Source organism: Scyliorhinus torazame, chromosome 2 (assembly GCF_047496885.1).
Source record: "Scyliorhinus torazame isolate Kashiwa2021f chromosome 2, sScyTor2.1, whole genome shotgun sequence".
Taxonomy (NCBI): domain Eukaryota; kingdom Metazoa; phylum Chordata; class Chondrichthyes; order Carcharhiniformes; family Scyliorhinidae; genus Scyliorhinus; species Scyliorhinus torazame.
This window is the reverse complement of record NC_092708.1, coordinates 373,878,768-373,901,455: the sequence shown is the minus strand read 5'-3', so window position 1 is coordinate 373,901,455 and position 22,688 is coordinate 373,878,768. Positions and strand designations below refer to the sequence as shown.

General features: G+C 47.5%; 1 protein-coding gene and 1 non-coding gene across 2 annotated transcripts in view; one reads left to right on the top strand and one right to left on the bottom strand.

The window, feature by feature from the left end:
* The window catches only part of LOC140407664 (cation channel sperm-associated auxiliary subunit beta-like), a 57,308-nt gene extending 46,522 nt beyond the window's left edge, over positions 1-10,786 (top strand). The window contains exons 6-7 of the mRNA XM_072494996.1: positions 10,387-10,545; positions 10,737-10,786. Coding sequence (XP_072351097.1) covers positions 10,387-10,545; positions 10,737-10,786 — 209 coding nt within the window. The remainder of the gene's footprint in view (positions 1-10,386; positions 10,546-10,736) is intronic.
* Positions 10,787-15,159: 4,373 nt separating this feature from the next.
* Positions 15,160-15,350, bottom strand: LOC140408152 (U2 spliceosomal RNA). Its single transcript, XR_011940068.1, has one exon. It is a non-coding gene; the product is annotated as a U2 spliceosomal RNA (small nuclear RNA).
* Positions 15,351-22,688: the final 7,338 nt, after the last annotated feature.

The following is a 22,688-nucleotide window of genomic DNA, read 5'->3' as shown; positions in this document are numbered from 1 at the left end:
TTAATCTTTAAATTTTATACATTCATGCGATGTCTAACAATGTGAATAAGTTTAATTAGGGTGTCCATATACATGATATGCCTGGGCAGTGTCCGTCTCTTTCACACAGGTCATTGTAACTCCCTCACGGGATCACCTCTGTGATCATTTGGGCTATTGCCAGCCTCTTTGAAGACGTGCCGGCCTCTTGCTTCTTCTCCTCTTTGCTCTGTGCCTTTGAAAGGCCTGTGTCCATGATTGCCACGCTTGCGTCACCAGCTTCCTTTTCCTCTTCTTGCCACAATACTGTTTGCTGCTTCTCTTTGTTTCTGTTTCTGGTTTGTTAGTGGGATGAGCTAACTCTCCCAGTCTTCTCCTCTTTCTTCTTTTTGTTCTGAGAATGGAATTACGAAGTTTCTTATGTTTGTGTTTATGTTTGGCAGCATTGTACTGGTCTTCACCCTGTGTTCGGGGGTCTGCGGAGTTTCAGGTGCACCCTGAGGGGCCGATGCGTCATCACTGGGTTGTGTGATCACGCCCACTTCTGCGGCCTCTATAGAATATTGAAGCGCCTTGCTTTCTGGTGCCTGGGTGGAGGTTGGAAGTGCAGCAGCAGGTGCCACCCCTTCTTGGCTCGCTGGAGCATCGCTCAATTGCTCTTCTTCACTGGAGATTACGATGCTCGCTGGTCACGATGATCCAGGCATTGGGTCATCTTGGTCAAATTCAAGAAAGTGTGAGTGATCTGTTGAGCTGCATAATGAGATTGTTATCAGCTCCTTCTCTGGGTCACTCTCAGAGTTGCCAATCACTTCGACATCCAAGATGCTGTCACCGTATTCATCATCAATATCTTCCAATTCATCGTCAGCATCCTCAAGGATCTCCACTGTTTCAGTCTTGGAGTTGTCAAACTCTCCAACATCAGAGTTGCTGCCATCATCCTCACCATCAATGTCTTTCCACTCATTCTCAGTGTTCTCGGTGATCTGGGGATCAACTACAGGAATCGCTTCAAAGGGCTGGAACGGGACATAAAGTACCTCTGGAACAAGCTTCTCTAATATCGAGAGGATATCTCTGTTTCAAGCTTGGTCAGTGGCTGGTCTTCTGTGGTGGTCCTCTGTGGTATCAGCAGCTTCGATTGCAGTTTTTATTTTTGAGTGCACCATCTCCGCCCTCCCGCTCTTCTCAGTTGCCAGTGCGGTCTGGACGTCTCCTGTGACCACTTCGTAATTCCGTCCAAACCACTGGAGTAGCACTCCTTGTCATTGAACCCATCTTTGCTCCTGCGAAAAAGATCTACAAGTAGTTCATACTGGTCTTCATCTGTTTCATCTGTCTCACCTTCCACGCTATTGCTTTCTGCATCTTCTTCTAAATCCTCAAGCATATATTCGTAGTAGTCAAAATTGGATTCAGCACCGTCTGCAATGATTTCTCCTATAAAATATAACATTACACACGGAATTATGTGTTCACGCAGTAGAGTGCCGTGTTCAAAGTCAGCCTTGAGTTTGACTGCTGAACTTTGGCTTAAAATTCTATGCTGTGGAGCTTTAGGAGGACTGAAGAAATTAAAGAATGATTCATTTGCTACAGTTTTCATAACTGTTCTGCGAGTGCTTCGACCTTTGTGCTTCGGTTTCGTTTGAATTGTTTCTACCGTTACATTATTGCCCTCCCTCCAATCAATCTTACAGCCTGTGCATCCCATGTTTTCTGGTTCATCAAAGAATGATTTAAGTGAGGGTGGCACAGTGGCGCATTGGTTAGCACTGCTGCCTACGGCGCTGAGGACCTAGGTTTGTTCCCGGCTCCAGGTCACTGTCTGTGTTGAGTTTGCACATTCTCCCCGTGTCTGCGTGGATTTCACGCCCACAACCCAAATGTGCAGGTTAGGTGGATTGGCCATATTAAATTGCCGCTTAATTGGAAAACATTAATTGGGTTTCTAAATTTATTTTTAAAAAAGAATAATTAAAGTGGCCGCAAATCCAATTGATATACTTTCGTGATCAGCTCATTTATGAAATGCTCATTGGGCTCGAACTTAAACTCCAGAGTGAAACTCCTCCGCTTCTCATGCTCGGAACATTTAACATTCACAACTTGCAGATTCTTTAATATGGGCTCATCATGCTCCTGTATCATGCCACTGAACATGCATGTTCTTGAAGACTGTTAGCCAGAATTCAGGAATGCGCACTAGCAGTTTAATCTTCTTGTCTGATTTCTCGTCCTCCACCTGGATTTCTTCTGAATCCACATAAAACGTGCACACTCTAATATCTTGGAGGGATCTGTAGTATCCAGCTGACCAGCCATCTTCTGGGGCACACAGTCGCTCAACTAGGTTCAGGGATTCACATGAATCCACTCCTACAATGGACTCAGTGTCTATGTCTACAATATGAAACAGTAACATGTACCTCATATCAACACGGAGAGCTGAAGTTCACATTCACTGAAAGTCTCCACCTTTTCTGTTCCGTAATATACCGGCAGTCCTGGCTGATCAGCGACTTTCAGTTGCACGTTCAGCTTGTACAAAGCAGACCGACTGAGGAGGTTGGCTCTCATTTTAGCGTCAAAATCGCAAGGTAATAATGATTTATTCAGTAACATCATCGATTTCCATCTGGTTTTGATGGTTTCGGAGAGTTCTTACTAGCTTCGTTTTTTTCTGAAATTGTACTTTCATCTTTTTTATTCGGACTCTTCTGGCCCATGGTTGCAATGAGATTGATGAAGAACTGTTAGTCGGATTTATCTCATCAACTACATTTACTGATCTTATATAGTGAATTGAAGGACGCGTAAAACACTGTTTTGCAAAAGGGCCAACAAAACGCACCTGGAACAAACGTTTCCATTGCTGTGTGCCGAGTGCCACACTTTTGGCACAAGATGGCATATGGAGTGTCGTCTGCTGTGTGGTGGTCTGCTGTGCCCTCCACAACCTGGCACAGTAGCGGGGCATCTTGCTGGAGGTGGAGGAGGAGTAACATGCGGCCTCATCAGAGGAGAAGGACCAGGATGAGCAGGACCAAGAGGGACTGGAGGGGAAGCCCGGGGACGACCCGCAGGAGCAGCTAGAGGATGGAGGCCAGGCAGCAGCAGCATGGGTCCGGAATGTCCGAGGGCCAGGGAGGTCCTCAACCTCACCTGCTTGTCTTAGACAGTGGTTTTGTCTGTCATCTCACCCCCTCTCCCCTTCACACCCACCATCTTCCCCCCCCCCCACTCATCCCCCCGCCCAATCCGCCAACCCCCTTCCCCACCAATCGCCTTATTCCACCCTCCCAGTGTCTGTGTTGCATCACTCCAGGGTGATGGGCCTGTGTCGACACTGTCAGTGGGTCAATGTATAAGGCTGGAGGGTGATGATAACCTGCTGTGAGATGAGCACCTCAATCTAGGCCATTGTCTGACTCATGTCTGTCCTGTCTGTCTGCTCCCAGCGCATTCACACTTGCATATGGAATGCCTTGGGAGGGGTGGCAGATCTAGGGCCACTGTGGCTGGGGGTCTGGAGCTGGGAGGAGGGCAAACGGGGAATGGGTGCAGGCTGGTTCGCAGTGCGGAATAATGTGACAGGCTTCACATGTCTCGAGCATAATGGGTGGGATTCTCCACCCCCACGCCGAAGTGGCCGCGCCGTCGTGAACGCCGTCGAGGTTCACGACGGCGCGGAACGGCCCCGGTCCCGACTGATTCAGGCCCTGACAATGGGCCAGTATCGGGGCCGCGTCATCTACCCGCGCCAGGCCTTGTCGCCCACGTAAAAGCGGCGCCGAATAGATGACGCGGCCGGCGCCGCATAACGGACGTCATCCGCACATGAGCGGGTTGGCCGGCGCCAACCCGCGCATGCGTGGTTGCCGTCCTGTCCAAATCCGCCCCGCAAGAAGATGGCGGACGGATCTTGCAGGGCCGCGGAAGGAAGGAGTTCCTCCTTCAGAGAGGACGGCCCGACGATCGGTGGGCACCGATCGCGGGCCACCCCACATCTGAGGTACGCCCCAGTGCAGGATCCCCCCCGGCAGGCCGCCCCCCCAGCGTTCACGCACCACCCACAACTGCAGCGACCAGGTGTGGATGGCGCCGGGGGGAATCCGCCGTTTTGGCCTGGCCTCTCGGCCCATCCGGGCCTCAGAATAGCAGGGGTTCCGGAGAATCGCCATTTTGTGTGTCTTCGGCGATTCTCCGGCCTGCGGCCCGCGAAATTCGACCGGGCCATTCCCGCCTCTTGGGAGAATCGCGGGAGGGCGTCGGACCGGCGTCCCCGGAAATTTTGGCGGCCCAGGCGATTCTCCCAACCGGCGTGGGAGTGGAGAATCGCGCCCAGGATGTTTAATGGTTTACAATCATGACCCTAACTGTCCCCAGCTACCGATGATGCCCTCCACTTTGTGCCCTCTTAGTGATCCTCAATCGTCTTAGCCCTCCGTTCTCGTCCGCTACATCTAGGTGTGTCCCCAAGGTGCCCATCATAGGTGGAGGCACCCTGCTGCTTACCACGCCCTGAGGCCTTTGCTGCCCACCTCTGGAGGGTGTGGGGCCCGAGGACCCGGCTGACTTGCCAGTGGCACATGCCATGCCGTGCCACCCTGTCCTGCCGCTGACCCCAAGACATGCCATTGTCAGGAGGGGGGACTCGAGAGAGCTGGTGATTAGTCTCACTGGAGGGCGACTGCAGTTTGGCTTCCACTGCTCCCTCTTTCTGGTCGTTAGGGCCCTGGGGGTCACCTTGGGACGGAGGGGGGTGGACAGTTGCAGAGGCTTGTGCATTATCTTGCTCTGCCAGCCCAGGCGGCTCCCCATTGTCTGCATCATGGTGTCCATGCCCTCAGCAATGCCCCTCTGCAACCGGGCCATGCTCTCGCAAATCCCCACCTGCACCTGGGACACGTTCCTCAGTGAGGTGGGACATCTGCAGCCCCTCAGCAATGCCCACCTAGAGTGGGACATGCTCTTCAGTGCCTCGGCAGGGTCCACCTGCATCAGGGACACGTTCCCCAGTGACCAGGCATGCTGTCAGGCCCTCAACCATGGCTGTCACTGATTGAGCAATGCGTTGAACATCACTACTTATGCTGCTGATATCGTGCTCCAGGCTTTCCACTGCGGTTGCCAGTGTTGGCCTCGATGCCACTCATTGTCACCTCCTGTGCCTGTAGCCATTGGGACTCCTCCAATCGGCTATGGACCCACTAGAGTGTCGCCAACATCCCCCTCTGAATTTTAGGGCCATACATTAGCATATGCATCTGCTCCTGGATAACAACGAACAAAGAAAAGTACAGCAGAGGAACAGGCCCTTCGGCCCTCCAAGCCTGTGCCGAGCATGCTGCCCGTCTAAACTAAAATCTTCTACACTTCCTGGGTCCGTATCCCTCTATTCCCATCCTATTCATGTATTTGTCAAGATGCCCCTTAAATGTCACTATTGTCCCTGCTTCCACCACCTCCTCTGGCAGCGAGTTCCAGGCACTCACTACCCTCTGTGTAGAAGACTTGCCTCGTACATCTCCCCTAAACCTTGCCCTCGCACCTTAAATCTATGCCCCTTAGTAATTGACCCCTCTACCCCGGGGAAAAGCCTCTGACTATCCACTCTGTCTATGCCCCTCATAATTTTGTAGACCTCTATCAGGTCGCCCCTCAACCTCCGTCGTTCCAGTGAGAACAAACCGAGTTTATTCAACCGTTCCTCATAGCTAATGCCCTCCATACCAGGCAACTACCTGGTAAATCTCTTCTGCACCCTCTCTAAAGCCTCCACATCCTTCTGGTAGTGTGGCGACCAGAATTGAACACTATACTCCAAGTGTGGCCTAACTAAGGTTCTATACAGCTGCAACATGACTTGCCAATTCTTATACTCAATGCCCCGTCCAATGAAGGCAAGCATGCCGTATGCCTTCTTGACTACCTTCTCCACCTGTGTTGCCCCTTTCAATGACCTGTGGACCTGTACACCTAGATCTCTCTAACTGTCAATACTCTTGAGGATTCTACCATTCACTGTATATTCCCTGCCTGCATTAGACCTTCCAAAATGCATTACCTCACATTTGTCCGGATTAAACTCCATCTGCCATCTCTCCGCCCAAGTCTCCAAACAATCTAAATCCTGCTGTATCCTCTGACAGTCCTCATCGCTATCCGCAATTCCACCAACCTTTGTGTCGTCTGCAAACTTACTAATCAGACCAGTTACATTTTCCTCCAAATCATTTATCTATACTACGAACAGCAAAGGTCCCAGCACTGATCCCTCTGGAACACCACTAGTCACAGCCCTCCAATCATTAAAGCACCCTTCCATTGCTACTCTCTGCCTTCTATGACCCAGCCAGTTCTGTATCCATTTTGCCAGCTCACCCCTGATCCCGTGTGACTTCACCTTTTGTACCAATCTGCCATGAGGGACCTTGTCAAAGGCTTTACTGAAATCCAGATAGACAACATCCACTGCCCTACCCGCATCAATTATCTTTATGACCTCTTCGAAAAACTCTGTCAAGTTAGTGAGACACGACCTCCCCTTCACAAACCATGCTGCCTCTCGCTAATACGTCCATTTGCTTCCAAATGGGAGTAGATCCTGTCTCGAAGAATTCTCTCCAGTAATTTCCCTACCACTGACATAAGGCTCACCGGCCTGCAGTTCCCTGGATTATCCTTGCTATCTTTCGTAAACAAAGGAACTGTTTAAAAAGGTCCAGAGGCTTGACATCTGGGTCCTGGGATCCAGCAGAGGTCCAACTGCTGTCCCCCCAGGACAGGCTCTGCCTGATGTGCATCAACAACTGTGTGGTGCTCACCAGATTGTGCCACAGAAGCTTGTCCACTACTTTCGCCCACCGAGGTGTGAGTCTCTGCACTGGTAGGTTTGGGGATGACAGCTGTGACACCTCAGTGGTGGCATCCTCAGAGCTCTCCTCTGAGGTGTTCTCTTGGACGGTAGGGGGCTGCAACCCCATCCCGGATGGGCCAGGGCCATCGCTTGGAGATCCTGCAGGAGAAAGGACATGTGGTCAGTGAGAGGGAAGAATCATTATGTATGACATGAACACACATGTGACAGATGGTCTGGGTGGGGGCCGGTGGATACTCACCTCTATGGCACAGGCCAAGTTCGATGTCGGTGACCGATCTGTCTTCGGCCACCCCCCTAAACCTTCAGGGCCTGCTCCTCGTAGGAGGTGAGGACTCTGATTTCCAGCATCCCGCCACCTATTTGGGCCCTTTGCCATCTGTTGTGGGCCAACATCTCCTGCAAGGACAAAGAAAGGACATTGTGAGCCGCACACTTCATGTCTCGTGGGGTGGGTGTTATGGCGCCGTCAGAGGTGGGCACTGCCACTGAGCATGGGTAAGATACACAGGTGGGTGCCAGGGTGCGCAGAGGCACGGCTGCGTTATTGTGCTGGGGATGGTGTGTTGTGATGCGGTGCCAACCGCTGTTCTGTCGGGCGTGGGGACAGCCGGAGGTGGAAAGCGGGACCGGTGCCAGGGAGTCAATGCCAACTCACCCGTTTAGCTTCTCATGGCACACGGCGGCGGTCCCCCTCGTGCTGATGGCCGCCGCCACTGCACCCTAGACGACACTGGCTGCCCTGTGGCTGACCGTTCGACCCCCTCAGGGAACAGGGTATCCCGTCTGGACTCCAACGCGTTCAACCGTTGGGCCAAGTTGACATCACTGAAACGCGGTGGCATGGCTGCGTGCTGTCTAGGGTTTGCTCTGCGGGATTGGTTCAAGAGCTGCTGTCCCTTGTTCGCGGGGAGATGCCGAGTCCGGTCCAGGTGAATTAGCTGGCAGGGCAGTCATTTCCAGCCCGTAGGGCGTCATAAAGTGCCCGAATTAACGTTGGATAACGGTGGCGGCCTCTCCAGGTCGGCCATCGGCAAACACCCGCTGTTCCCGCTCGCTATCACACTTAGAAACTTTTCCGTTAAATCACGCCCTATATCTCTTATGTTGAGGTAGGCTTGGGTCTCGACCAATAATTGGCTGTCTGGAGTTGCGACAATGGCCTATTCAGTCCTTCTCATAGTCAAGGTTAACATTCATGTGATCTCTTTATTCTGTGGCCTGAGAAACACACATTAATCTTTTCTCTCACACACTTTAAATGTCTGTATTCATAATCCTTGGCTCCTCTCTCTGCAGCTGGATCCTTGACTTCCTGAACCCATAGACCACAATCAGTAAGGATAAACAACAATTTCACCTCCACGATAAACCTCAATACCGGGGGCCCACCAGGCTGCATACTTAGCTATCACTATACTCCTTATACACGCACGAATGTGTGGCAAAATCCAGCTCCAACTCCATCTACAAGTTTGCTGATGACGTGACTAGTGGGTCGGATCTCAAACAAGGATGAGTCAGCTCCAGGAGGGAAATAGAGGACCTAATGGCATGATGCAACATCAACAATCTCACCCTCAATGTCAGCAAAACTAAAGTACTGGCCATCGACTTCAGGAAGCGAAGTGTCGTGCACACCCCTGTCTACATCAGTGGTGCCGTTGAATTATGATTATGGTGGAGATGGTTGATAGCTTCAAAATCCTAGGTGTACACATCACAACAATCTGTCCTGAGCTACCCACATCGATACCACAACCAAGAAAACACAACAGCGCCTATACTTCCTCAGGAAACTAAGGAAATTCGGCATGTCTGCATTGACTCTTACCACTTTTTAAAGACGCACCATAGAAAGCTTCCTAGCGGCTGCATCACAGCTTTATATGGCAACTGCTCGGCCCAAGACCGTAAGAAACTACAGAGAGTCGTGGACACAGCCCAGTCCATCATGCAAACCCACCTCATATCCATTTACTCTTCTTTTTCCCCTCCGCTGCCTTGGAAAAGCGGGCTGCATAATCAAAGACCCTTCCAACCCGGGTTGCTCTCTCTTCCAACCTCTTCCATCAGGCAGAAGTTACAAAGGGCTAAGACCAATAGATTTAAAAAAAACTTTTTCACCGCTGTTACCAGACTCGTGAATGACCCTCTTATGGACTGAACTGATCTCGCTACACATCTTCACTACTGTTGTGGCACTATACTCCGTATGCTTCACCCGATGTCTTTATCTATGTATTTACATTGTGTATTTATTGTATGTCCTATGTTTTTGTTCATGCATGGAACAATCTGCCTGCACTTGCGCAGAACAATAATTTTCACTGTACCTTGGTAAATGTGGCAATAAATCTAAATCTACATCAAGTGTTAATAATATGCTGATAATTATGGACGTTATAAACATTTGTGTTCCAAATTACATTTCCGGCCTTTCTAAAATATCTATTAATGAATTATTTATTCTTTAATTGTCTCCCAATTAAGGATGTCTACTTAACTAATATGCCTGATTTCCTATAATACTAGTTCGATATTATTAAAATGGCTTCCATCAATTTTAGCAAAAAATGCTTAAGAACATATTAAATTAAACTACAAAATGATAGTCACACTAAAACTACTGATTTTGAAATCAATAACATAAAGTAGCTAGCTTGATCATTATTCCAACCACTAACTTCAATATTCACTCGCTCTACCACTGACACATGGTTCCAGTAGTGTATACCATAAACAAGATGCAACAGCTCACCAGGGCTTCTTCAATGGCACCTTCCGAAACTATGACCCCTAGTATCTAGAAGAAAAAGGCAGCAGACGCATGGGAACACCACCCTCAAGTTCCCCTCCAAGCCATGTACCATCCTGACAGGCAAGATGGCGCCGGAGCGTGGCGACTCTCTGCAAGCTCTCCCAAACAGATCCTCTTTTTACATCTCTTATAATCAGACTAATCTTTATCTGTTTGAGCTGCTTGCAGAAAAATACTTTTCACTGTACCTCAGTACACTTGACAATAAACAAATCCAAATCCAAACTTGCAAATATAATGGTATTCATTCAGAATCACTGAGTCAATATTTTGGTATCCCTTACTTGTGGATGAACCTATGCCAGATGCTCTGAAGTGTTCAAAAGGTGGCTACTTTCTCGAGGGCCATGAGAAATGGGCATCATGTGCTGGAGTATTGCTCACATCCCATGAAAGAATAAAAAAGGGGTTGAGAACTAGAAAATCCTGGTAAGATAAATTGTAAAAGAACCAAAGGTGACTTGAGGAATACTTTTTATGCAGTGAATGTTTAGGATCTGGATTGCACTGTCTGGAAATCTGTTGGGAGACAGAGAATTGGGTTTTAATGTTATTCTCTTGTTTCCAACTGGCGTTCATGACTCGTGAGGTTCTGTCAGTAGCTGTGCCTTGTAAAATTATATCTATAAAGTTTCAGGACAAAATACCATATTTAACAACAGTCCTGGTGTATTTTCCTTTTACCATTGTGTTCTTATAGAACCTCTCTTGCAGTGGAGAATTGGTGTAGAAGTTGGTGCATCTGAAGTACTTCCAGTTCTACAAGTTGCACATACCCTATTAGCTGCAAGTCGGCTTTGTGCTTCTGACGTGGGGATTATTGCACCTCTGTTGAGCAGCCATGAAATGCCTAATACAGGTACATAGATTGCAGTTGTTTTGAATCAATGTGTTATATAAATCACACATTTTACATCAGAGGTAGTGGATATTGTCTGTACTCAAATATAGTTAGACAAGGCATATATAGTTGATGTGTGCAGCTAGTTCACTATCCTTTACACATTTTAAGGATGGTATAATTTGCCAAACTCTGTGATTTTGTGCCAGGTAATGAAAATCTTATATTCAAGTGTTACAAGAGCATGGTGACACAGTAGTTAGTGCTGCTGCCTTACAGCGCCAGGGACCTGGGTTCAATTCCGGCCTTTGGCGACTGCCTGTGTAGAGTTTGCATGCTCTCCCCCTGGGTGTGTGGGTTTCCTATCGGTGCTACGGTTTCCTCCCAAAGATGTGCCGGTTAGATGGATTGGCCATGGTAAAATTACCTTTTACTGTTGAAAGATGTACAGGTAGGTGGGATTACGGGTAGTGTGGGGGAGTGAGCCTCGGTATGGGGCCCTTTCAGAGGTCGGTTCAGACTCGATGGACCAAATTGCCTTCTTCTGCACTAAAGGGATTCTGCAGATTCTATTGATCAGTGAGAGATTTTATTTGAAGAGAATTGTTCTATTTGGATAGTTAATATCTAGTGCTTTATCACGAGCCTAACAAATGTCTTAAAATTGCTTCACACAATGAACTATTTTGAAACGCCTGATGCAGAAAAACATAAAAGCCATTTTGCACATAGTAATTTCTCAAAAACAGTAAAGACTGAAATGACGAGTTAACCTCATGATTTGGCATTCAGTCAGAGCTATGCTGTTTATAATGACATGATAGTTACATCATGTAGCACAAGGTAATATTATAAAGTATATTTTTATTGCTTTTGCTTCTTGTTCTCAATCCGATTCATATTTCCTGTCACTGTCTTCCACAGATGTGTGTACTCACATAGAACATAGAACAGTACAGCACAGTACAGGCCCTTCAGCCCATGATGTTGTGCCGACCATTTATCCTAATCTAAGATCAACCTAACCTACACCCCTTCAATTTACTACGGTCCATGCCTGTCCAAGAGTTGCTTAACTATACTTAATGACTCTGACTCCACCACCTCCGCTGGCAGTGCACTCCATGCACCCACCACTCTCTGTGTAAAGAACCTACCTCTGACATCTCCCCTATACCTTCCTCCAATCACCTTAAAATTATGCCCCTTCGTGACAGCCATTTCTGCCCTGGGGAAAAGTCTCTGGCTATCCACTCTATCCATGCCTCTCATCATCTTGTACGCCTCTATCAAGTCACCTCTCTTCCTTCTTCGCTCCAGTGAGAAAAGCCCTAACTCCCTCAACCTTTCTTCATAAGACATGCCCTCCAGTCCAGGCAGCATCCTGGTAAATCTCCTCTGCACCCTCTCCAAAGCATCCACATCCTTCCTATAATAAGGCGATCAGAACTGGACACAATATTCCAAGTGTGGTCTAACCAGGGTTTTATAAAGCTGCAGCAAAACCTTGCAGCTCTTAAACTCAATCCCCCTGTTAATGAAAGCCAACACACCATATGCCTTCTTAACAACCCTAACAACCTGGATGGCAACTTTGAGGGATCTATGTACGTGGACCCCAAGATCCCGCTGTTCCTCCACACTTCCAAGAATCCTGCCTTTATCTCTGTATTCAGCATTCAAATTTGACCTTCCAAAATGAATCACCACGTTTATCTAGGCTGAACTCCATCTGCCACTTCTCAGCCCAGCTCTGCATCCTGTCAATGTCCTGTTGTAACCTGCAACAGGCCTCGACACTATCTACAACTCCACCAACCATTGTGTCATCGGCAAACTTACTAAACCACCGTTCCATTTCCTCATCCAAGTCATTTATAAAAAACACAAAGAGCAGAGGTCCCAGAACAGATCCCTGCGGGACACCACTGGTCACCGACCTCCAGGCGGAATACTTTCCATCCACTCGCTGACTTCTTTTGGCCAGCCAATTCTGTATCTGGACAGCCAAATTTCCCTGTATCCCATCCCCCTGACTTTCTGAATGAGCCTGCCATGGGGAACCTTATCAAATGTCTTACTGAAATCCATATACATCACATCCACTGCCCAACCTTCATCAATATGTCTTGTCACATCCTCAAAGAATTCATTGAGGCTTGTGAGGCATGACCTGCCCTCACAAAGCCATGCTGACTATCTTTAATCAAACTATGTTTTTCTAAATAATCATAAATCCCATCTCTCAGAATCCTTTCCAGTATTTTGTTCACCACAGACTTAAGTCTGATTGACTGGTCTGTAATTCCCAGGGCTTTCCCTATTCCCTTTCTTGAACAGGGGAACAACATTCGCCTTCCTCCAATCATCGGTACTACTCCAGTGAGAGTGAAGATGCAAAGATCATCGGCAATGGTGCAGCAATCTCCTCCCTCGCTTCTCGTAGTAACCTTGGGTATATCCCTTCTGGCCCAGGGGGCTTATCTATCCTGATGCTTTTCAAAATTTCCAGCACATCCTCCTTCTTGATAGCAACCTATTTGAGTCTATTAACCTGGTTCACACTGTTCTGATGAGCAATAAGGTCCCTCTCTCTAGTGAATACTGAAGCAAAATATTCATTTCGGGCCTCCCCTATCTCCTCAGACTCTAGGCACAAGTTCCCTCCACTATCCCTGATCAGCCCTACACTCACTCTGATCATCCTCTTATTTCTCACATAAGTGTAGAACGCCTTGGGGTTTTTCCCTAATCCTTCCCACTAGGGCTTTTTCATGTCCCCTTCTAGCTCTCCTAAGTCCAATTTTGAGTTCCTTCCTGGCTACCTTGTAACCCTCTAGAGCTGTGCCAGATCCTTGCTTCCTCAACCTTACGTAAGCTTCCATCTTCCTCTTGACTGGAAGCTCCACTTCTCTTGTCATCTAAGCATCCTTCACCTTACCGTTCCTTCCTTGTCTCAGTGGGACAAAACTATCCAGCACTCGCAGCACATGCTCCTTAAACAACCCCCACATTACTGTTGTGCATTTCCCTGAGAACAACTGTTCCCAATTTATGCTCCTCAGTTCCTGTCTATTAGCAGTATAATTTCCGCTCCCCCAATTAAATGCCTTCCCATACTATCTGTTCCTGTCCCTCTCCATGACTATGGTAAAGGTCAAGGAGTTGTGGTCGCTGTCACTGAAATGCTCTCCCACCGAGACATCTGACATTTAGCCTGGTTCGTTGCCAAGCACCAAATCCAATATGGCCTTCCCCCTAGTCGGCCTATCTACATATTGAGTCAGGAATCCTTCCTGGACACATCTGACAAAATCTGCTCCATCCAAACCATTTGCACTAAGGAGGTTCCTGTCAATTTGGGGAAGTTGAAATCACCCATGACAACAACTCTCTTACTTCTGCACCTTTCCAAGATCTGCCGCCCAATCTGTTCCTCCATCTCTCTGCTGCTATTGAGAGGTCTATAGAACACTCCCAATAAAGTGACTGCTCCTTTCTTGTTTCTGACTTCCACCCCTACTGACTCAGTAGAAAAACCCTCCTCGACTACCTCCTTTTCTACAGCTGTGGTGCACTCCCTAATTAACAGTGCCACTCCCTCTCCTCTTTTACCTCCCTCCCTATTCTTCTTAAAACATTTAAACCCCGGAACATCTAACAACCATTCCTGCCCCTGCGAAACCCATGTTTCCAGAATGGCCACAACATCGTAGTTCCAAGTACTCTTTCTCAAGCAGGCACACAGTTTTCCCATTAAGATATACATCACTGAATAATAATTCCTCATGATTTCTGTCTCACTCTTTCTATCTTCTATTCTCTTTACGTATGCTTCCAGAAAATGAAAAATGAAACATTGTGGACTGCATCTTTTAAACAAATTCTTTTGCAGTATTTCTTGACTAATCCTTATTATTTTTTTCTGTATAGGTATTTATCTGTTGGTAACCAGGAGTGGATTTACATCAGAATACGACCAGTGGTATGATGTCAAACCTACCTTGTGTGCTGTACTCAAAGGAGGTAATTTGAATTAATTTATTCTCTTGAAGATTAGTTTTTAGGTTAAAACGTCCCATTTGTTTTGTGGGTTTAAATCAGGCATCAACCAATGGGCTCCTTCAGAGCTTAATTGGTAACAGGAATGGTGCCTGAAAACTGAAAATTCTGGGAATTATAAACCTAAGACTCTGACAACCATATTAAATAAAATATTTAGAGAACATTCTAAGGGAATAAATAATGGCATATCTACAATAATGAACATTAATTAGGGGTAGAAAGTGTCCTAAAGCACTTTAAAAGAAAAAGAACAAGATAAGTGAGACTAGATAAGGCAATAGACATTAAGCTGTAGTGAAAGCGTTTGGCAAGAAACAGGTTATAGAAGTTGAAAAGTCAAGAGCAGTGGAATTTAGGGAAATTAATTACGGTCCAGAAAACCAAAGACTTTGCTGCTGTCGGTGTGTCGAAAGAAATGTATGGGGAAGATGCATAAAAATCCAGAATCAGAAATCTGTAGCAATAAGACGAAAAAGAATTAGAAAAAAATTAATTTATGGGATGTCAGCACTGCTGACAAGGCCTGTATTCATTGCCCATCCCTTTTGTTTTACATCCCCAAAGCAGGGTGAGGGCACCATTCCTGGAAGCACTGCCAGACCAAGTTAATGCTTGGAGCGGAAGGAGCAAGCCCCTGAACCATCTCTGAGTCCCAAAAATCAATTTAATATTTGGTCCCCAGATAGGGGACGTATCAGGTACCAAACTGATAAGAACAGATACTACACTTGATCTGAGCCAAAAGGCCATGAAGCGATTCATTGCCCATCCCTAAATGACCTTTGGAAGGTGGTGGTGAGCAGCCTTCTTGAACTGCTGCAATCCACATAGTATAGGTACAACCACAGGGCTATTAGGGAGAGAGTTTAAAGGTTTTTACGCAGCAACAGTGAAAGTGATATGTTTCCAAGTCAGGATGGTGATGTTTCCAAGTCAGGATGGTGTGTGACTTAGAGGAATTTGCAGGTGATGGTATTGCCATGCACCTCTTGCCGTTGCCCTTCTAAGTGCCAACGGTTCTGAGTTTGGAAGTTGCTGTCAAAATAGCTATGGCAAGTTATTGCAGTGCATTTGTAGATGGTATACATTGCAGCCACTTGTGAGGGATTAAATGGTTAAGATGGTGGAGTCGGTGTCCATCAAGCAGGCTGCTTTATTCAGGGTTGTGTTAAGCTTCTTGAGTGTTTTTGGAACTGCACTCACCCAGACAGTTCCCTGACTTATGCCCCCTACGCAATGGACAGGATTAAGGAACCAAGAGTTGGGATATTTGCCATAGAATTCCCAAGCAAACCTCTCACCTGCATTTGTAACAACTGTATTTGTTCAGCTTGTCCAGTTAATTTTTTATTCAGTGGTGAAGCTTAGGATGTTGCTGATGCAGAACTCAGAGATGGTCATACCATTGAATATCAAGGTGATATGGTTAGATGCTCCCTTGTTGGACATGATCATTACCTGACATTTGTGCAATTATCTTACTTGCCATTTATCTGTTCAATGCTGAATGTTGTCCATGTCGTATTGACTGAAGACTGGCATCTGTGATGCTGGGGACCTCTGGAGGAGACCGAGATGGATCATCCACTCAGCACTTCTGGCTGAAGATTATAGCAAGTGCTTCAGCCTTATCTTTTGCTCTGATGTGCTGGGCACCTCCATTATTGAGGATGGGGATATTTGTGGAGCCTCCTTCTCCAGTGAGTTGTTTAATTGTCCACCACCATTCACGGCTGGTTGTGGCAGGACTGCAGAGTTTACGTCTGATCTGTTAGCATAGAATATAGGACAGTACAGCACAGAACAGGCCCTTCGGCCCTCGATGTTGTGCCGAGCATTGTCCGAAACCAAGATCAAGCTATCCCACTCCCTGTCATTCTGGTGTGCTCCATTTGCCTATCCAATAACCGCTTGAAAGTTCCTAAAGTGTCCGACTCCACTATCACAGCAGGCAGTCCATTCCACACCCTAACCACTCTCTGAGTAAAGAACCCACCTCGGACATCCCTCCTATATCTCGCACCCTGAATCTGTTAGTTGTGAAATTGCTTAGCTCTGTCTATTACTTGCTGCTTATGATGTTTGGCACACAATTAGACCTGTGTTATAGTTTCACCAGGTTGACACTTCCTTTTTAAGTATGTCTGGTGCTGCTCTTGGCATGCCCTCTTGCATTCTTCATTGAATTGGTTGAAGGCACTAGATACTACAAAGGCCAAACTCTTCAAGTACAACTACAATATGGGCATCTGGAAATGTGGAAAATTGCCCTGTGTATCCCCTGTATACAAAAAGCAGGACAAATCCAATCCAGCCAATTACCGCTCCATCAGTCTACTCTCCATCATCAGTAAAGTGGTGAAAGGGGTCTTCAACAGTGCTATCAAGTGGCACTTGAAGAGCTTGGCTAGGGGTACGGCACACTCTGCAACACAAGCCTTCGGTACTATTGCCGGAATATTCTCAGGACCCATAGCCTCCGTGTCATCGATGTGCCTTCCCAATGGGCAATGGAGAAGTTAGTGGAAATACTTACATAGAACATAGAACATAGAAAATACAGCACAGAACAGGTCCTTTGGCCCACGATGTTGTGCCGAACCTTTGTCCTAGATTAATCATAGATTATCATTGAATTTACAGTGCAGAAGGAGGCCATTCGGCCCTTTGAGTCTGCACCGGCTCTTGGAAAGAGCACCCTACCCACACTCAACACCTTCACCCAACACCAAGGGCAATTTGGACATTAAGGGCAATTTATCATTGGCCAATTCACCTAACCTGCACATCTTTGGATTGTGGGAGGAAACCGGAGCACCCGGAGGAAACCCACGCAGACACGGGGAGGACGTGCAGACTCCGCACAGTCAGTGACCCAAGCCGGAATCGAACCTGGGACCCTGGAGCTGTGAAGCAATTGTGCTATCCACAATGCTACCGTGCTGCCCTTGAGAACAAATACATCTACACTATATCATTTAACCGTAATCCATGTACCTATCCAATAGCTGCTTGAAGGTCCCTAATGTTTCCGACTCAACTACTTCCACAGGCAGTGCATTCCATGCCCCCACTACTCTCTGGGTAAAGAACCTACCTCTGATATCCCTCCTATATCTTCCACCTTTCACCTTAAATTTATGTCCCCTTGTAATGGTTTGTTCCACCCGGGGAAAAAGTCTCTGACTGTCTACTCTATCTATTCCCCTGATCATCTTATAAACCTCTATCCAGTCGCCCCTCATCCTTCTCCGTTCTAATGAGAAAAGGCCTAGCACCCTCAACCTTTCCTCGTAAGACCTACTCTCCATTCCAGGCAACATCCTGGTAAATCTTCTTTGCACCTTTTCCAAAGCTTCCACATCCTTCCTAAAATGAGGCGACCAGAACTGTACACAGTACTCCAAATGTGGCCTTACCAAAGTTTTGTACAGCTGCATCATCACCTCACGGCTCTTAAATTCAATCCCTCTGTTAATGAACGCGAGCACACCATAGGCCTTCTTCACAGCTCTATCCACTTGAGTGGCAACTTTCAAAGATGTATGAACATAGACCCCAAGATCTCTCTGCTCCTCCACATTGCCAAGAACTCTACCGTTAACCCTGTATTCCGCATTCATATTTGTCCTTCCAAAATGGACAACCTCACACTTTTCAGGGTTAAACTCCATCTGCCACTTCTCAGCCCAGCTCTGCATCCTATCTATGTCTCTTTGCAGCCGACAACAGCCCTCCTTACTATCCACAACTCCACCAATCTTCGTATCATCTGCAATTTTACTGACCCACCCTTCAACTCCCTCATCCAAGTCATTAATGAAAATCACAAACAGCAGAGGACCCAGAACTGATCCCTGTGGTACGCCACTGGTAACTGGGATCCAGGCTGAATATTTGCCATCCACCACCACTCTCTGACTTCTATCGGTTAGCCAGTTCGTTATCCAACTGGCCAAATTTCCCACTATCCCATGCCTCCTTACTTTCTGCATAAGCCTACCATGGGGAACTTTATCAAATGCCTTACTAAAATCCATGTACACTACATCCACTGCTTTTCCTTCATCCACATGCTTGGTCACCTCCTCAAAGAATTCAATAAGATTTGTAAGGCAAGACCTACCCCTCACAAATCCGTGCTGACTATCCCTAATCAAGCAGTGTCTTTCCAGATGCTCAGAAATCCTATCCTTCAGTACCCTTTCCATTACTTTGCCTACCACCGAAGTAAGACTAACTGGCCTGTAATTCCCAGGGTTATCCCTAGTCCCTTTTTTGAACAGGGGCACGACATTCGCCACTCTCCAATCCCCTGGTACCACCCCTGTTGACAGTGAGGACGAAAAGATCATTGCCAACGGCTCTGCAATTTCATCTCTTGCTTCCCATAGAATCCTTGGATATATCCCGTCAGGCCCGGGGGACTTGTCTATCCTCAAGTTTTTCAAAATGCCCAACACATCTTCCTTCCTAACAAGTATTTCCTCGAGCTTACCAATCTGTTTCACACTGTCCTCTCCAACAATATCGCCCCTCTCATTTGTAAATACAGAAGAAAAGTACTCGTTCAAGACCTCTCCTATCTCTTCAGACTCAATACACAATCTCCCGCTACTGTCCTTGATCGGACCTACCCTCGCTCTAGTCATTCTCATATTTCTCACATATGTGTAAAAGGCCTTGGGGTTTTCCTTGATCCTACCCGCCAAAGATTGTTCATGCCCTCTCTTAGCTCTCCTAATCCCTTTCTTCAGTTCCCTCCTGGCTATCTTGTATCCCTCCAATGCCCTGTCTGAACCTTGTTTCCTCAGCCTTACATAAGTCACCTTTTTCCTCTTAACAAGACATTCAACCTCTCTTGTCAACCATGGTTCCCTCACTCGACCATCTCTTCCCTGCCTGACAGGGACATACATATCAAGGACACGTAGCACCTGTTCCTTGAACAAGTTCCACATTTCATTTGTGTCCTTCCCTGCCAGCCTATGTTCCCAACTTATGCACTTCAATTCTTGTCTGACAACATCGTATTTACCCTTCCCCCAATTGTAAACCTTGCCCTGTTGCACGTACCTATCCCTCTCCATTACTAAAGTGAAAGTCACAGAATTGTGGTCACTATCTCCAAAATGCTCCCCCACTAACAAATCTATCACTTGCCCTGGCTCATTACCCAGTACTAAATCCAATATTGCCCCTCCTCTGGTCGGACAATCTACATACTGCGTTAGAAAAGCTTCCTGGACACACTGCACAAACACCACCCCATCCAAACTATTTGATCTAAAGAGTTTCCACTCAATATTTGGGAAGTTAAAGTCGCCCATGACTACTACCCTATGACTTCTGCACCTTTCCAAAATCTGTTTCCCAATCTGTTCCTCCACATCTCTGCTACTATTGGGGGGCCTATAGAAAACTCCTAACAAGGTGACTGCTCCTTTCCTATTTCTGACTTCAACCCATACTACCTCAGTAGGCTGATACTCCTCGAACTGCCTTTCTGCAGCTGTTATACTATCTCTAATTAATAATGCCACCCCCCCACCTCTTTTACCACCCTCCCTAATCTTATTGAAACATCTATAACCAGGGACCTCCAACAACCATTTCTGCCCCTCTTCTATCCAAGTTTCCGTGATGGCCACCACATCGTAGTCCCAAGTACCGATCCATGCCTTAAGTTCACCCACCTTATTCCTGATGCTTCTTGCGTTGGAGTATACACACTTCAACCCCTCTCCGTGCCTGCAAGTACTCTCCTTTGTCAGTGTTCCCTTCCCCACTGCCTCATTACACGCTTTGGCGTCCTGAATATCGGCTACCTTAGTTGCTGGACTACAAATCCGGTTCCCATTCCCCTGCCAAATTAGTTTAAACCCTCCCGAAGAGTACTAGAAAACCTCCCTCCCAGGATATTGGTGCCTCTCTGGTTCAGATGCAACCTGTCCTGCTTGTACAGGTCCCACCTTCCCCAGAATGCGCTCCAATTATCCAAATACCTGAAGCCCTCCCTCCTACACCATTCCTGCAGCCACGTGTTCAACTGCACTCTCTCCCTATTCCTAGCCTCGCTATCACGTGGCACCGGCAACAAACCAGAGATGACAACTCTGTCTGTCCTGGCTTTTAACTTCCAGCCTAACTCCCTAAACTTGTTTATTACCTCCACACCCCTTTTCCTACCTATGTCGTTGGTACCAATGTGCACCACGACTTCTGGCTGCTCCCCCTCCCCCTTAAGGATCCTGAAGACACGATCCGAGACATCCCTGGCCCTGGCACCCGGGAGGCAACATACCTTCCGGGAGTCTCGCTCGCGACCACAGAATCTCCTATCTATTCCCCTAACCATTGAATCTCCTACAACTATTGCTTTACTATTCTCCCCCCTTCCCTTCTGAGCCCCAGAGCCAGACTCAGTGCCAGAGACCTGGCCGCTAGGGCCTTCCCCCGGTAGGTCATCCCCCCCAACAGCATCCAAAACGGTATACTTGTTTTGAAGGGGAACGGCCACGAGGGATCCCTGCACTTTCTGCCTGTTTGTTTTTTTCCCCCTGACTGTAACCCAGCTATTCTTGTCCTGTACCTTGGGTGTGGTTACCTCCTTGTAACTCTTCTCAATCACCCCCTCTGCCTCCCGGATGATCCGAAGTTCATCCAGCTTCAGCTCCAGTTCCCTAACACGGTCTTTGAGGAGCTGAAGTTGGGTGCACTTCCCGCAGGTATAGTCAGTGGGGACACCGGTGGTATCCCTCACCACCCACATCCTACAGGAGGAGCATGTAACTGGCCTAGCCTCCATCCCCTCTTACCTGACAGAATATAGCTGCCCTGTGGACTAACTAGATCTCCGCCCACCGACCCTGCTCCCAGTCAGCTACACTTTCTGTAAACTCCTGGCTCTCTTCGCACTCTTTGCGGAAATGTCGGAAACAAAATGAAAGGAGCGCCTTACTCCCTCCTCACCTAACTCCCTCGGTCACCGAACTCTCACTATCGCACTCAAATGCACCAAATTCAGCACTCAGTGCAAACAAAACTTGTGGGGGAGTTCCAGAAGCAATGTTGGAGGACCTGTCCAAAGTGATTGAGGTGGCAGTGAGACCCATTCGCGTGATTTGGATAGGGTGGAGCAGTGGTTGGAATCGCAGGCCACGACGATTTGGGAGGTGGAGGAGGCGGTCACAGACCAGAGTGACTGGAAAACGTCTTTGGAGTCAGAAGTGGTGTTGTTGGTGGAGGCCCAAAAGGTATTGAATGTCAAGGTGGATGACCAGGAGATTCGGTTCAGGCGATCCCATCCGAGTTTATCAAGACATCGAGGCAGAACTGGCAAAATGAACTGGGTTCAAGAAGGCCAAGGTGGCGCTCTACAAGTGCAAGCTGCAGTTCAGAGTGGTGTACCTGGCTCGATTGTTCAAGGAACAGAGACCATTATTGTAATATGCTGGAGGAAACAAATTACTTTGTGAGGAAAAATGGACTGGGAGAGATCTGATTGTGGTTGTTGGATGTGATGGAGTTTTGAAAGCTACATGTTCATGTTTCTTGCCTTTTTCTGCGTTTTTGCTATTTTGTTTTACATTTTTTTTCCTCCCCATGGTAGTATGGGATTGCTTGTTTCATCGACGGAAGATGCGGGTTCTTTCTTCCCAGTATTTGATGAGGGATTGGGAAAAGGGGGTGTTTGATTTTTTGTTGTTTGGTTCTTTTCTTGATCCCCAAGTGGGGGTCATCCTGCTAGCAGGTATGCTAGTAAACGGGAGCAAAGTGGGGAGAGGGCTGCGACTGCTTACCTGAGAGGGAGGGCGTGTTTCCTGTTTTGTTTGTGGGGTAAAGAAACTAGCCTAGGTTGACTGGGCTTTCTTTGGGGTGGGGGATTGGGAAGGGCGCTTTTTGGAGCTGGGCGGGTTGGTTATCTGTAGCTTGAAGGGGGAAGGGATGGGGAGTAATGTTGGGTGGGGGGTTGGGGGGGCAGGGGTTGGGGGAAAGGGTAGAATGCTGGTGTGGTAGTACCAGGTATTGCGGTACCTAAGAGGCTGATGACCATTGGTTAGACCCAGGAGTCTACCATTGGCTGTTGTACGTAG